This window comes from Leopardus geoffroyi, chromosome X (assembly GCF_018350155.1).
Source record: "Leopardus geoffroyi isolate Oge1 chromosome X, O.geoffroyi_Oge1_pat1.0, whole genome shotgun sequence".
Classification (NCBI taxonomy): Eukaryota; Metazoa; Chordata; class Mammalia; order Carnivora; family Felidae; genus Leopardus; species Leopardus geoffroyi.
This window is the reverse complement of record NC_059343.1, coordinates 121,035,507-121,048,431: the sequence shown is the minus strand read 5'-3', so window position 1 is coordinate 121,048,431 and position 12,925 is coordinate 121,035,507. Positions and strand designations below refer to the sequence as shown.

Below are 12,925 nucleotides of genomic sequence, written 5' to 3'. Positions count from 1 at the left end.
AGGAACAATAAGATTGACAGCTAAGTCCCTCCACATGAATGAAACCAAACAGAAATGGAATTCTAGCTTTATGCTGCCAACAAAAGCAACCACCGACTTAGAATTCTGCGTCTAGTTAACCCGTCCTTCAAACGTAAAGATCGACTGGCAGGGCACGCGCACCAAACTGAGAGGATTCGCTTCCAGCAGAGCCTATGTTAAAGGACAAAGAGAGCTTTTTATGAAAAAAGAAAATCATCTCAGTCATAAGTAAGAAAATGGAGGAAAGCCTGAAAAGCAATGGAAAATGCATATGCATCTAAATAAATATTGACCGTACAGAAGCAATAATAAATTCCTGTGGGGTTTAAAATAGAGAGAGGAGAATGCAGGGCACCTGGGTGGCTCAGTCAGTTAAGCATCCAACTCCTGATTTTGGCTCGGGCCATGATCTCGCAGTTTGTGAGATCGAGCCCCACGTCGGGCTCTGCGCTGACAGCACAGAACCTGCTTGAGATTCTCTCTCTCTCCCTCTCTCTCTGCCCTTCTCCCACTCATTCTCTCTCTCTCTCTCTCTCTCTCTCAAAATAAATAAATACTTTAAAAATAAAATATGTAGAGAATAAAAAGACACAAACATAAGAGCACAAATGACAGAAAGGGATAAATGTGGAAAAAAAATGTTCACAGCAACATCGTGGGTAGTAACAAAAGCTGGGAAGCAACCCAATCTCTCATCACAAGAGAACGGATAACTAAATTATGCTGAGGTCACATGATGACTCAACAGAGAAGTGAGAAAATGAATAAGCTACAGCTTTCTACATCAGCATAAAGAAATCCCAGAAACCTAAGAATGACTGAAAGATCTAAGGTGACGACTACAGGCAGTATGACATCATTTTCACAAAGATAAAAAAACTGAACAATATACTGTTTAGGGATGCTTATAAATATAGTGGAAGTATTTTAAAAAAAAGCAAGGGAAAGGTAAAAGTAAATTTGAGGAAGTGCTTGCCAGTTCTTGGGGGACGCAGGGACGCAGGGTAGATGACAGGAGAACAAAGGTAGCTACGATAGCAATGGGAATGTTCTAATTCCTAAGTTGGTGGGTAAGTTTCTAAGTTTTCATTTTATCACTAGGCTTCGTATCATACATAACCTATTCTTTGGTATGTACCAGTGGTCTTTGGGATGTTGGAGACAAATATCTAGTGAGGACAGGACTCAAATCTTTGAAGACATTTAAAAACTTAGCCTGGGAAACGATGTTTCCTATTGCAAATGATAGCGCTTTGAAAAGACGACACAATTTGAATTGTTAGCTCAAAGTCTTTGCATGTTTGAGCACATAACGTGTTCCCTAACATAAATGCAAGGAACAGTGTCAAGCAAGGTCAGCGAAGAAACTTAATGAAATGAAAATGGGTACTGTTCGAAGAATCGTGGTATTCTGTGCAAATTTCTAAACTTCCGTGTTTTAAGGATGCTTTTGCGTTAAAGGTCAGAGAAAAAGACGCTATGACTTCATATTACTCATTAGAAGCTTTTATTTTTTTTAACGTGACTCAAAGATACTGAATCCTTGGTATGTTTTTTTTAAGGGAGTGAAAACACAAGTTTTAGGTGTAAAAAGGATCATATGAGACAGCTTCAGGGGTACAGAAAAGCAAAGGAAAAAGAAACGAAAAAGAAAGAAAAAGAAAACGAACATAACGTTAAAAAATACACAAACATAAAGCAACATAAAACCAAATGAACATAAACATCAAAAATGAACATTAAAATAAAGAGAAACATAAAAAGAAGGAAAAAATTAAAGTGGTACTCCTGAATGTTTCGACAGAGTGGTTTCATCCCTTTAGAATCCTAGAGCAAGTAATTCAGTATTTTCACCAAATCGGCTTGTATTTATTTATTCTGCTGGTCGTAATCTTTTATTAATCTTTTAATGTGAAACAGCTTGTTATAAAGGTACTGGCATCTTTGTTTTTCTCTACCATAATTGGGATTCATCCATTTCATCTTTTCATATTCCAGAGAGATTTTCTTATTAATTTTCTGATATTCTTTTGAGTCTGGAGAGAGGTGCTTCCTTTTGAAATCCAGCTTGGTAAATATTCGAGATAAACTTAGCATCTTGGTATGCAAGGCCTGATATTCATCATATTCTGCTCTAAATTCCTGCGCATAATGCTGCCGCTGCTCCAAAGATACTACAGTGACGTAGCGAGCCAAATAATCGGGGCATCCAGATGCTGACCAAGTGTCACCGGAAGCAGTGCAAACTTCAACTTCGTCATCAGGGTTTGGCTGCGCACTTTCCCCTTGTCGGTCCGGATCTGTCTTCTGTTTCTCCATCATCTCAGTATCGTGCTCTTGCTTCTCTGCTTTGTGTTCTCTAAATTTATATTTGGACTTCTTGTAGGACATCACGTGCATTTCCTTCTTAAGCTTTAGATACTTTCTTCGAACAGAGGTTGGGGGCAATGTTTCCAGGGTAGTATGTCTTCCCTGCTGCCTCAGAAAGATTTTCCTATTTCGACTAAAACTGTCAACGCCTGGATCTTGAGTGCCAGGTCCTCCTGAAAAGCTACTAGAAATGCTGCTGGCACATGCAGACTGAGGAGGATTTGGAAGGGGAAGGTGGGTGGGGGGCGGTGGAGGAGGGAGAACATTGGCAGTAGCCCCAGAAGGTTGCGAGAGGCCTACAGGAGGTTCTGCCCTGGTGTTAACGGAATGACTACTTGAGAGTGACTGTGTTGCAGTTGTCAGGTGAGATATTCGAACCTTTTTCCTTGATAAACTAATATGAGCTAAGTTGGAAAACTCGTCCTCCGATGTTTTAGCTGTAGCAGAACCTCCAGAAGATGCTCTGCGATTGGTGCCAGAAGCATGCTGAACTATGTCTGCTTTCCTGGAAAGCACCAACTCCAATGACTGCCTGTCTAGTTCACTATACCCAGGCCAGTCTTTGTGGACCTCCTTAAAAACATAATCCTTTAAGGTATATGAAAAATTCTGAGTATTCAAATTGGCCACCTGCTGCAGAATTTCCCCGAGGGTGTCCTCGTCATCTTTGGTGATGCCGTCTTTCTGAAGCCGAAGAAGCAGTTCGGATTTCTTGTAGGCCTTCAGGGCCAGTAAGTGAATCACCCTATCCCTATATGGCCTCATGTGGACTCTGTTGACGACTCTCGACTTTCGAATCGTATATGCAGGGTTAATGGGAGCTGTTCTTTTTCTCTCAGGCACTGGATCCGGAACGGTGCGTGGTGCTCTCCGAATCGGCGCTCTTTTCTCGCTCTGTAGTTTTCTGTTGTTTTTCCACTTGTTGGAGGATCCCTCCTCCGCTTGGGGCCTTGTCGCTTGTGTCATCTGATAATAGTCGGTTGTGTCACATGCCATCCTCTTGTCTTCCGTCGAGTCCAGGCAACTGAGCAGTGAGGGGCTGTAGCTTGAGCTCCTTTGTTGGCTCTGGTCTCGATAGCTGTCGTCACCCGCATTTGACCACAGAAAGTTGCACCTGTATTCTCCAGCGGGTGAATCGTTTGGGGGAGTTTTGATAAGCTCTTCCAGTCCCTCAAACTGAAGAGAAGTTTGAGGGGGTGCTGTATTCTCGTAGTTCTGATAAGAGGCAAGTGCCTGACTGGTGGGTCTGGTAAGCTGCAGAGGAAACATAGCGACATCGTCCTGCCTCGGCTCTAGGCCATTTACCTTCTCTACTGACGCTCCTGCTTCCTGGCATATCACTTGACCCAGCCCTCTGCCTCCGTGGGCTGCCATATAGTCATATCTGTGAAGATCAAAGTGCGAACAGTCATATACTTTAAAAAGCGAGAATTCTCTTTGGCAAAACTTTTATTTCTTATTGCGATCAGTTCTAAAAACCGCAATTCTAAAAGATGAACCACTTTGACAGTAAATGCTATCTAACGTAAACAAATAGAAATAGATAGAAATTAAAAAAATAAGAGATTTCCCCCAATGGAGCCAACGCACGGAGTGCCTGATTGAGATGGAAGCTGGAGAGGTAAGGCTAGTTATAAAGACCTCATCTCTTTCCAGTGTTCTCCCTTTCACATTTTAGTTTGTCTTTAGGAGGAACTGTTAACCCTCACTGGAAAGTGCTAGATTATTCTCTGAACTCAGCACAGAAAACACATTTCCTCCCAGTAAATCCAATATCCAGTGGAGGTACTTGGTGAGGGGATTAATGGGTGGTACAAGCAGTCAGTCCTCCTGGCATTTACTCCGACATGTAAGTGGCTGTTGAGTCCTTCTTGGGACTGGAGCCTGGCCTAAATCAACGGGGACTCCCGTCAGATAGCTAAAGAGTTTCCCTCTGCTTAGGTGGCCACTTGGCGTCCATTACTCTGTTTCTTTGCACTCCTCCCCTAGAAGACGCACAGCAAACCACAGGACGGTCCAGGTAAAATTGCCCAGGCTGAGAAAACCTCTTGCAGCCAGGCATTCTAGAGATGCACAGTTTAATCACGGAATATACACGGCTTGTGGGAAATCATCCCAACCAGTTTCACCCCAAAACATATTAGGCGCGGTTCTCCCTCCTTACCCCCTTCCCACTGCCAGTCCCTCTTATTGTCAGATTTGCCTACCCTACCTGATGGCATCACTCTACACTTCATCACTCATCTAGAAAAAGCTGAGCATCATCTTCTAGCACTCCCTCAAAGATACTTTTCATTCACTTCCCTCCAAAACACCTAGTCAGCCGCCAAATTCCCCATTCATCCAACAGATAGTTAGTGAGGATCTATCATGTGAAGTTAGTGTTCTGGATGCTTGGGGATGTTGCAATGACCAAAAATCCCTTCCCTCATGATGCCTACATTCTTGTCAAGTTTTTCTGCACATCTCAAATCTACCCCTTCTTCTCTCATACTGCAGCCACTGTCTTTATTTAGGCCAAGAACATCCTTGCCAATATAATGTACTCTTCCTAAGTTGCCATGTTGCCTCTAATGTTTTCTTGTTCTCAACCATCTTCCAAATGATCAACAATCATTCCAATCAACTTTCCTTTAAAACAAGTGACGGTTCCCATTACTTAAAGAATAAAATTAATGCCAAGATGATCAACATCATGAATCCTCACTAATTATCAGGAAAAACCACAATGGCATATCACCTCACACCTGGTAGAATGGCTCTGATCGAAAAGACAAGAAATAACAAGTGTTGGTAAGGATGTGAAGAAAGGGGAATGCTTGTGTACTGTCGATGGAAATGTAAATTGGTGCAGCCACTATGAAACACAATATGGAGGTTCCTCGATCGATTAAAAACAGGCACCAAGGGGTGCCTTGGTGGCTCAGTCAGTTAAGCGTCTGACTCTTGATTTCGGCTCAGGCCATGATCTCACGGTTTGTGGGATTGAGCCCCACGTCGGCCTCAGCACTGACAGTGCGGGGCTTGCTTGGGTTCACTCTCTCCCTCTCTCTCTCTGCCCCTCCCCTGTTCACACACACATGCACATGTTGCTCTCTGTCTCAAAATAAATAAATAACCTTTAAAAATAGAAATGCTATATTAGCAAGCAATCCCACTTCTGGGTATATATTCAAACAAAACGAAAATGAGACCTCAAAGAGATATCTCTACACCCATTTCAGCATTATTCACAATAGCCAAGACATGGGAAAAAGTGTCCATCAATGGATGAATGGATAAAGAAAATGTGATATATGTGTATTCAACCATGAGAAAGAACATTCTACAATTTGTGATGTGGATGGACCTTATGACATGGAGGGCATTACGCTAAGTGAAATAAGTCAGACAGAGAAAGACAAATACCATATGATATCACTTATATGCGGAAGCTGGAAGAGCCAAACTCATAGAAACAGGCTAGAATGGTAGTTACCATGAAGGGTAGGGAAAAAAGGGAGATATAGGTCAAAGATACAAACTTCCAGTTATAAAATGAGTAAGTTCTCAGGATCTAATGGGATCATAGCAATTATAGTCAATACTGTATTACATAATTGAAAATTGCTAAGCGAATAGATGTTTTTTTTAAGTTTATTTATTTTGAGAGAGAGAGAGAGAATGAGTGAGGGAGGGAGTAAGGGGGGTGGAGAGAGAGAGAGAGAGAGAGAGAGAGAGAATCCCACGCAGGCTCCTTGCTGACAGTCCAGAGCCGGATGCAGGGCTGGAACTCACGAACCGTGAGGTCATGACCTGAGCTGAAACCAAGAGTCAGATGCTTAACCAACTGAGCCACCCAAGCACCCTTGAGTGAATAGATCTTAAATGTTCTCCCCACCTAAAAGCAATGGCAATTAGATGTCATGATGCAGGTATTAGCTAATGCAACGTCGGTAATTCTTCTGCAACATATAAATGTATCAAACCAACATGCAGCCTACCTTAAATTGACACAACGTTAGATGTCAGTTATTTCTCAATAAAGCAGGAAAAAAGGAGACAAAATTAAACCACTTTGGTATGGCATACGGGACCCTTCTTATTCTGTCTCCAATCTACCTCGGTGCTTGTACTATGTATCTAAATGCTACATCGATCTGTTCACTCTTCTCTGAATATGCCCCCAAGCTTGTTCCTATAGTAGCCTTTCACTTGAATTCCTTCTGCTCACTAATGTTCTCCCCCCCCCCCCATCTTTGCTTGCATTGTTCCTTTACTCTATTCCTTTCCTTGAATGACCATTCTGTCTAAAATAATAATATATGCACATGCCCGCTCCAGTGTTCTCTTTCTACTCTCTCTTCTTTATAGAATATATACTACGTAAAATTATGTTACGTATAACTGTTTAACGGAAGTCACCCTTACCAGGATATGAGCTTCATGAGGGCTTGGATTTTATCAGTCTTTTGCACTGCTGTGTCTCCAGTGCCTAGAACAGTGCCTGGCACACATAGTAAGTACTCAGTACATATTGGTTGATCAAATGAATACACCGAAGCCCTCAACTTTTAAATCTCACTCGTGTTGGGTTCAGCCAGTTAAATTTCTACTCAACCTTAAAAACCTAGCTCCAACGTCACATCACAGGAGATTTTCCTCTGTGCAAAATGAGTACATCCCTTTATTACAACCCTAGAGCACTCTGTCTCACCTCTATGAAAAACACCACAAACTGTATCACAAACTGTATCACTTGTGTGCCTGTCACCTCCACTAGACTCTGACCTCTACAAGTCTGGCAACTACGCTTTACTCAAATTTGCATGATGCTTCCTTTTTGTCCCCAGTACCTCACTCTGGAAGTAGCAGGTGTCTAGCAGAAGGCACTCTCTCCATGTTTGTCAAAAGAATGAATAGCAGTATGTTTGCATTTCTCCCAGCAAAGATAGATTACTGTCACATCAAGAAGTTATACTAAGTCTGTTAACGTCAGAGAAATGTTCTGTTCTCCTTTAAGATTTTTTTCATGGTCCTGTTAACTTCACAGTATATTTGTATTTTGAAAAGTCAAATCACTGCTGCAGAGAGAATGGAAAATAGTTCCTCAGAAAACCAACGAACTGCTGAAATACATTCAGCAATACAGCGTTCTAATGTATGCACAAATGCTTTGTAAGATTCTTCCTGGAGACCTCTAGTAGACACAGAAAGAGATAATATATCCTTCAGTATCTTTAAGTCTGCAGCCTTTGGGAGAACAAATAAAATAACGACAACAGCCCGACCCAGCAGAAATAACGACACATCATGACAAAAAGTACAACATGGTATCGATAGACATAAAAGAAGACTCGAAAACAAGAAGAATTCATTCTTTCTGAGAAGAAAACTGAATACCGTGAGAATGCCAAGTAATATTAAGTTACGACATGCATTTAGTACAATTACAGAGACAACTTGAGCAGGATTTTTTTCTTTAAATCTGTCAAAACTATTCTAAATTCAACTGGAAGAAAATCTAAAAGAATTTCACAGAGGAGAGTAAGAACGGGGCGTTAACCCTACCTGAGATTATAACATAAAGATAGAGTAGTTAAAAGAGGGACTAGCCTAAGAAGAGATGGAAAATAAATGATAATGAACAGATACCTGAGACACAGAGCCCAGGAATTGGCAGATGATTTAAAAGACCATCAGTGATCAACGTAGAAAAAGCTAGATTCCATGAACGTTGCTGAAGACAAATTGTCAACATGTTAATAAAAATATAAAATTGGGATCTCCCTTCATACTATATTCATATTATAGAACGAATTCCAGATTTATTGAAGAATTAAAATATGAAGCCGTAAAGCAACAAAAGACTTGAAACTTTAGAGTAATGGCAATAAGCACGTAGAAAAATATGAGCATAATTTATTACATACAAAATAATTATCACATAAACAACACTCACATTTTATCTCAAGCCCCAAAATTGGTATCAAAGTAAGGAAGGCTTGAAGACTGATACTAGATATCTCTGTTTGGAGACACGCAGGACAATTTGTTTGCATGGGCATAAAGAAAAAGTTAATCGATCAAATTATTGAATACTATCCTAACTTTCTGATTAAGGAGGTAGCAATAATAAATTATGTTCCAACAAAATTGAATTTCTTTTGTACGTTGTCTAGCCTGCCATGTTGTTACTACCACGGAATAGACGTTGATTTCCCAAGGCACTATGCGACCGGATGGGAATAACAAATGAAATGACCACCCAACTGATATATTTTGAAAGGTCATTGGACAATCGCTGTCCCATTTTGTCAAGCCACTCATAAATCTACCCAGGTTCTCTAGCAAATGCGGAAGCGGTTAAAATGACAAAACATCATTAATCCATCTCAAAGTGATATACAGTTGACCCTTGAACAACACAGGGGTTAGGAGTTCCAACCCTCTGCACAATGAAAAATCCACATATAACTTTGGACTTCTCCAAACATTAACTACTAATAGCCTATTATTGACGGGAAGCCTTACCAATAACAGAAATAGTCGATTAACACACGTTTTGTACATTATATGTAGTATACACTGTGTTCTTAAAGTGAGCTAGAAAAAAGAAAGTGTTATTAAGAAAATCATAAGGAAGAGAAAACACATTTACAATACTGTATGTATGTACATGTGTATATATACACATACATATATATATATACACACACATATACATTATGTGTGTGTATATACATACGTGTGTGTGTGTGTGTGTGTGTATATATATATATATATACATATATATATATATATATATATATATATATATATATGCCACACAAGTGCAGCTACACAGCTCAAACCTGTGTTGTTTAAGGGTCAACTGCACTGATTTCTTATTACGCTTTGATGGTACTTCAAAACCTGCCTTTGACCACTGCTACTCAAACCAATGAGCCCACCGAACCACAACCGCTGGACAGTCCTGTGTGAGAGAGCGGGAGGTACGGAGAGCTATGCCTGTTCATTGACACCAGGCGTCCGGTACCTCACCGACACCCACTCTAGAGCCATGTTCTGGCTTCGTAGTAAACTTTGAATCATTCTTACTAGTGGCCAAACCTCTTGAGGTCTGACCTAGTTTAGAACTCCTCCCATTTCTCACCTATCCATTGTTTTTGGTCATCGCGCAAATTACTTCCTTCTCCGTGTGTCTTCACACTTCTCTGAATTTCTGTCGCTAGGTATCTATCCACACGCCTACCCTTCTAGAACTCTGACATCATAGCTAGCAATCTCCTCCTCAATATTCTCTACCTCTAACCTTAAAGCGAAACTCCGTTTTCCCCCAAGGACGCTACTTTATCTGCAGTCCTCTCAAAATAAGCCAACTTGTTTTCTCTGACTCTTTGACCCCAGGGTTGACACATATATGCCAAAGGCATATAGAGTAATATATACGCTAACAGCATTAATGGCTTTGATCAGGCAATATCTCCACTAAAATTTGAAAAGCCCAGACTTGCATGTGTCATGCTCATGTTTTTGGTCCATGTTTCAGTGTCTCTATATAGTCTGATCAGAGATGAACCTTATTCTTCAGGTGACTATAATGCTTCTTGATTTTTGAGTCAGAATTTCATAGCCTTGTGGAATAATCTCTTCCACATTCTCCACTTTCTTCTCTTAAAACTTTTCACAGTAAACTGCTGTAGTGCTGTGATACGCTTTCTTAAGGTGACAGTGGAACAGACAAGACAATCGGAAATGCTCTCATTAAACCAGCACCTGGACTATGATTAATTTAGCACTTCCCTTGGGTAGAAACCCTTCTAAGGGAGGATTCTGTTCCTGCCTTCCTAAAAACTCCCTGAAATCCCCTTGCACTTAATGCTTGTCCTTGTTTCTTCCAAAGCCATGTTGAATTTGTTTTTCCTGTCTGGCTTGGTATTGAGTGAGAAAAGCCCAATATCAAGATCTCCCAGGAATCCGAGATAGTAGCCATTCTCCTACATGTGGACTGATCTCCTCAACAATGGTAGTCATTTAACTTTTCATTTCTCTCCAAGTGGTTTTTGTCTGTCCATTAAGAACAGAATATTATAAATACAAGTATTTTGCAAAGCACCGATCATAGCTCTAAAAACGCCTCCTTGCTCAGTAAAACGCCATCAGGACTGAGCTTTTCACAATCATGTAGTCATCTTAGCCAGGCCTACCTAGCCCATTATCAAATGGCATTTGAGGCAACTGTATACACACAGATTGTGCTCCAGGAAAGCCCAGCATGCATAGGGCCCATTGGATATTTGCTGGATCGATGCAGTAACTCTGTGTTCTCTTTTTTTTTTCATTTTCAAGTTTTTGTTTAAATTCCAGTTAATTAACATACAGTGTAACGTTAGTTTAAGGTGTAGAATTTAGCAATTCATCATTTACATACAATGCCCAGTGCTCATCGCCACAAGCGCCCTCCTTAACGCCCATCGCCCATTTAGCCCATCCCCCCACTGACCTCCTCTCCAGTTCCCTCAGTTTGTTCTCTGTAGTTAGGAGTCTGTTTTCTGGTTTGCCCCACTTTTTTTCTTTTTTCCCCTACTTTAATCAGTTTTGTTTCTTAAATTTCACGTCTGAGTGAAATCATATGGTATTTATAGATCTCTGACTCACTTACTTCACTTAGCATAATACTCTCCAGCTATATCCACGTGGTTGCAACTGGCAAGAGTTCATTCTTTTTATACCTGAGTAATATTCTACAGTATATATACCTCGTCTTTATCCATTCATCAGTCGATGGAAATTTGGGCTCTTTCCATAATTTGGCCATTGGTGATACCGCTGCTGTAAACATCAGGGTGCATGGGGCACTTCAAATCAGTATTTTTGTATCCTTTGAGTAAATACCTAGTAGTGTAATTACTGGATCATAGGGTAGTTCGAATTTTTACCATTTTGAGGAAATTCCCTACTGTTTTCCAGAGTTGCATGATGTTGAGTGAGCATCCTTTCAGGTGTCTGTTAGCCATCTGTAGGTCTTCTTTGGAAACATGTCTGTTCAGGTCTGCTGCCCATTTTTTAACCGAGTCATTGGTTTTTTTGGGTGTTGAGTTTTATAAGTTACTTATATATTTTGGATACTAACCCTTCTTCGGATATGCCATTTGCAAATATCTTCTCCCATCCGCAGGTTGCTTCTTAGTTTTGTCGATTGTTTCCTTTGCTGTGCAGAAGCTTTTTATCTTCATGAGGTCCCAATATTTCATTTCTGCTTTTGCCTCCCTTGCCTCAGGAGACATATCTAATAGGAAGTTGCTACGGCTGATGTCAAAGAGGTTACTACCTGTGTTCTCCTCTAGGATTTTGATGGTTTCAGGCCTCACATTTAGGTCTTTAATCCATTTCAATTTTTTTTTTTTTTTTGTATGGTGTAAGAAAGTGGCCCGTTTTCATTCTTTGGCATGTTACTGTCCAGTATTCCCAACAGCACTCGTTGAAGAGACTGTCTTTTTTTTCCACTGGATATTCTTTCTGGCTTTGTTAAAGATTAGCTGACCGTATAGTTGTGGGTGCATTCCTGGGTTTTCTGTTCTGTTCCATTGATCTATATATCTGTTTTGGTACCCGTACCATATTGTCTTGACCATTACAGCTTTGTAATATAGATTAAAGTCCAGAATTCTGATGTCTCCAGCTTTGCTTTTCCTTTTTTTTTTTTAATGTTTATTTATTTTTGAGAGAGAGAGAGAGAGAGAGACAGAGCATGAGCAGGGGAGGGCAGACAGAGAGGGAGACACAGAACTTGAAGCAGGCTCCGGGCTCTGAGCTGTCAGCACAGAGACCAATGCGGGGCTCAAAATCACAGACCATGAGGTCATGACCCGAGCCAAAGTCGGACACTTAACTGACTGAGCCCCCCAGGCGCCCCTCCAGCTTTGCTTTTCTTTTTCAAGATTGCTTTGGCTATCTGGGGTCTTTTATGGTTCCATACAAATTTTAGGACGGTTTGTTCTAGCTCTGTGAAAAATTCTGGTGGTATTTTGATAGGGATTGCATTAAATGTGTAGATTGCTTTGGGTAGTATAAATGTAAATATTATTTGTTCTTCCAACCCACGAGAATGGAATGTTTTTCCATTTCTTTGTGTCATCTTCGATTTCTTTCATCACCGTTTATATATGGTTTTCAGAGTACAGGCCTTTCACCTCTTTGGTTATGTTTATACCCAGGTATCTTATTGCTTTATTGTGCAATTGGAAGTGGGGATGATTCCTTAATTTCTCTTTCTGCTGCTTCATTATCTGTATACAAAAGTGCAACAGATTTCTGTATGGTGATTTTGCATCCTGCAGCTTTACTGGACTCGCATACCAGTTCTAGCATTTTTTTTTTTTGGTTGAGTCTTGGGTTCTCTACATAGAATATCCTGTCATCTGCAAATAATGAAAGTTGGACCTGGTCCTTGCTGATTCGGATGCTGTTTATTTCTCTTTTGTTGTCTGATTGCTGAGGCTAATTATTCCAGTATTCTGTGAAATAATAATGGTGAGAGTGGACGTCCTTG

General features: G+C 40.6%; 1 protein-coding gene across 1 annotated transcript; it reads right to left on the bottom strand.

Moving 5' to 3' along the window:
• Positions 1 to 1,505: 1,505 nt before the first annotated feature.
• On the bottom strand, positions 1,506 to 9,612 carry LOC123594210 (RNA polymerase II elongation factor ELL2-like). Its single transcript, XM_045470933.1, has 2 exons — positions 9,527 to 9,612; positions 1,506 to 3,775 (listed from the first exon to the last, which is right to left on the bottom strand). Exons 1-2 carry the CDS (start codon positions 9,532 to 9,534, stop codon positions 1,891 to 1,893), a joined length of 1,893 nt encoding a protein of 630 aa, XP_045326889.1. The 5' UTR covers positions 9,535 to 9,612; the 3' UTR covers positions 1,506 to 1,890.
• Positions 9,613 to 12,925: the final 3,313 nt, after the last annotated feature.